General features: G+C 36.2%; 1 protein-coding gene across 1 annotated transcript; it reads right to left on the bottom strand.

The window, feature by feature from the left end:
* Window positions 1–350: 350 nt before the first annotated feature.
* Window positions 351–2,754, bottom strand: praf2 (PRA1 domain family, member 2). The gene is made up of 3 exons (XM_016250341.1): window positions 2,537–2,754; window positions 1,589–1,806; window positions 351–1,423 (listed from the first exon to the last, which is right to left on the bottom strand). The coding sequence occupies exons 1-3, from the start codon at window positions 2,713–2,715 to the stop codon at window positions 1,284–1,286; spliced, it is 537 nt and encodes a 178-aa protein (XP_016105827.1). The 5' UTR covers window positions 2,716–2,754; the 3' UTR covers window positions 351–1,283.
* Window positions 2,755–3,826: the final 1,072 nt, after the last annotated feature.

Genomic DNA, 3,826 nt, shown 5'->3' with positions numbered 1-3,826 from the left:
TATGTGTAGCACTCATTAAGGAAAACGACTGTATAATCTATCCTCGCGTGGTTAAACCGTGAATTCAGGATTAACTGATGTGAGCCGGTTAACGGTGATGATGCCCTGAAACCCCTCAAAAGGAGGTGGAGACACGAGGACAACGCTGGACGCCTTGAAGCATGTTAACCAAATATGTTTACAGTTTTTTTTTCAGTAAACTACTTGTTCCGTTTATCTTTTCCTCAGATCAAAACATGAAACGAAACTCTAGTCACATTCCTATAGTATAAATTGATTTGAACGACCACAGCGCCACTAGCTACCAGACGAAAAGACAAAGGCTGCAGATATATGAAGGTTTATTTATTTATTATAACCACTGACTGCACTGAAAATACAAGAAGGCAGCTGACGTTGTAAACATTGAATATGCAGGAAATACAAATTACTTCATTTTTTGAAGGAATGAACACTTAAGCAGTGGCTTAAACCGAATGACTCAAATAAAGTAAGAATGAGCACATGTGGTGTTACATTTCTCAGACATTTTAATCAGCCTGTGGTCCGTTACACCTTCTGTAACACCTGTTTATTCGATTATTATGTCTATGACTACAGTTCATTTCCCCAACAATGCCAATTTGTGATGCACAATCCACATAAATGGAAACATGATTCATTTTCTTGGTCAATCATTTGTGTTGCAATAACTGAGAAGTATTTACCTTGGCACTTTGTAAGAGAGCAAACACAACTTATGGCATGGCACAACTTGGTTGAAAATAAAATAACACGAAAAATAAAAATCAATCAGTATAAATAATATTTGGTCATGTAACGAACAGGCAAAAAAGACACTGTCTTCAGATATCCTTCAAACACAATTCACAAAATCGAGCGTTCCTCACATAAAATACATTAAGGGATGGAATAAAAGTGTATGCACAATTAAATCCATAGAATGGAGCTGGACTGTTACTCACGTGTAAAATGTGCAATGAATAACACTAACCTACATCCTATTCACAAGGCATTATATTGCTGTTTTTATATTTGGACACCTAATAGTTATACACACCTGATCCTGTAATTCCACTTTTTGCTTTAATTTTAGCAATCCTTCATATACTGCATCATAATTTAATCCTGCCCACTTGGCCCTTCCTGCATTTCTGAGAGACTTTAGCAATATGCCATACATGATTTGCCAATATCAGTTTTCATATACATTTTAGGATACGCAAGAAGCTCCTAGGATAGAAGGGGTGAGCGATAGCACAGTTAGGTAATAGTAAACACAGCTATGATCCAGCCTCTTGTTCCTGTCCCAGTGCTTCCAGCAGCAGGCCCATAGGAGTCCTCTTCAATCCTATACTCTCCAGCTTATTCTCCAGTTTATTCTTAAGGTTTCGGAGTCTCACTGAAGCATGGATAAGGATCACTGCGAGGAGGAAAAAGTCAGAGAGGACTACAGCCGATCAAGCTAGCATTTCATTATTTATGCAAAGTGTTAACAGCACAGAAACAAGTGAAAATAATATTCAATGATCTAATGAGATACTGACACAGACAAAAAAAGACTTATGAGGCAACAAAGAATACTAACTTAAAATAGGGAAGGCAATGCCAAAGAGGAAAACAGCTACCCCTCCGAAAACAGAGAGAAGAAGGTAGCTGGAGCCCAAAATTGCAGCGAGGGACAGCGATGGATGATTCCTCCGGAAACGTCGGATTACAGCCTTGTTTTCAGCCGCCCAGACAAACCCCAAAAACAGAAGGATCACAACGGTTGCCCCAAGAATCAACTGGAGTGGTTGGAAATACCTGTTACAATTACATGATGCACAAAAGAAAGATAGATATAAAATTAACAAATACATGATAGTCGACATCATCATAAGAAAGAATAACACTTACCTAAGAGTACTTACAATAATTAAAAACAACATACACAAGAATAAAACAATTCTATAAATAGCTTTTATTAATATTGTGATCTTGCATTTTTATATTTTCATTAAATGTTTAATCATTTTGTTGTCTTAAATTGTCTAAGTTTTTATTAATTTTTATTTCATTTTTAGTCTCATGTAGTAAAACTTTAACCTTATAATCTTACAACTTTATAACTTTTTCTGTATATACATATGTATTTATATGTTTTTATTTACTGTAAATACGTTTATTGTAAATTTTATTCAATTTCTTGTGATGATTCTTGACCATTTATATTTATATGTATATATATATTTTTATTATTATTATTTTTTTATTATCTTTACATGGGATGGGTATGATGGGTTTGATTATTGCTCCATTAAAACACACTACATTATCACTTAAAACTGAAAGTCAAAACAGATACATAAATGTTCTAATGCAACAACTGCTTAACCATTTTTTTCATTTAAGTCATATTATAAAATAATTGTTTGTGAGGCTATTTAAATAAGGCATTCGATACAGAGCACAACACAGATGTTGTACTCGTTTGGCTGACAGAAGAGCAGTGCATAGGTCTGAATGGACGAACGCGTCAGTGGTGTCTCCTTACCCGACTGCGAGCAGAAATGCCACGGCGGAGGCTAAATAGTTGGACTGGTAATACAGCAGGTTGTTAATGATGCGGTTGTTCCACCGATCTAAGTTACGGACATCGGGCACCGAGAATCGGGCCGAACCCAGCAGAAAATCGTCCAGGGTTCGGAAAGGCGGAGGCTGAACGTCCACCATTTTTGACGCTTCTGGTGACTACATTTACCAGCATGCATTGCAAACCCACAGCACTGAAACTAATGGGAGAAAAGCTGTCAAGTAGCCTACAAAAACACACATATGGAGGACGAAACCTGCAAAAACAATAAATAAAGAAATACACACATAAAGAAATAAATATGCAAATAAATAAATAAATGTCTGTATAAATACACAAATTATTGTTTAAATACATATAGAAATAATTAAACGATTAAAGTAGGCAAATAAAGAAAATTAATTGGTGGACAAATGGAAAATGTTTAAGGAAATGCTAAACTCATCCTAACTATTATCGTTTGATCCCTCGTGTATTTCTGAATGTTGTTCCGCATTTATTTTTCCTCTGCACAACATGCTAATGAGAGGGTGTCAACCATGGACTTGCTTGGGTCTTGTGATAGCTGGGTGCACGGCTTTCCCGCTGACTGGAAATGCATGGTGTTAATCCAGTATAGCCTAGTAAAGGAATTTTTTCCGTTCAACAGAGCAAGATACATAAAAAACTGAGCTGTATTGTCCGTACAGTATCTGTGACTTTACAAACGACCCAAAGAAATGGCCAGTGTCGTTTCCCGACGTCATTTTTTGTAACCCGATTGAGTCTCCAGCTACAGACAACTGTAAAATCAGTATCCCATGTTCATCGTGAGATGACTGGTATGAAGTGGTTTAATCGAGGAACAGACCGTTTTTTCACATTTGTTATCAGAACAGAAAATACAGGTGACAAAAGTATGTTTATTAAGCAAATAACAGTTCAGTATTGCAATTAGGAGCTACGCAAGCATTAATATTTTACATTGGCCACTTAAAATCTTTTATGATTTAGCTCTCTCATGATTATAACTACAAAACTAACACTATGAAAAAGTGTAAGATAATAATCAGTCCCCTTGACTGATGAAGTTAATACGCATGCGCAGGCAAACGCTCACACACGATCCGCCTACTCTTGCATAATTGACACCCTCTCATTAGCATGTTGCGCAGAGGAAAAAAAAAAGTGGAACTACATTCAGAAATAAATGAGTGATCAAAGGAAAATAGTTAGGATGAGTTTAGCATTTCCTTAAACATTTTCCATTTG

Source organism: Sinocyclocheilus grahami, unplaced genomic scaffold, assembly GCF_001515645.1.
Source record: "Sinocyclocheilus grahami isolate Dianchi unplaced genomic scaffold, SAMN03320097.WGS_v1.1 scaffold982.1, whole genome shotgun sequence".
Lineage (NCBI taxonomy): Eukaryota > Metazoa > Chordata > Actinopteri > Cypriniformes > Cyprinidae > Sinocyclocheilus > Sinocyclocheilus grahami.
Note: the sequence above shows the minus strand (reverse complement) of the source record. Positions and strands in the feature narration are given on the sequence as shown.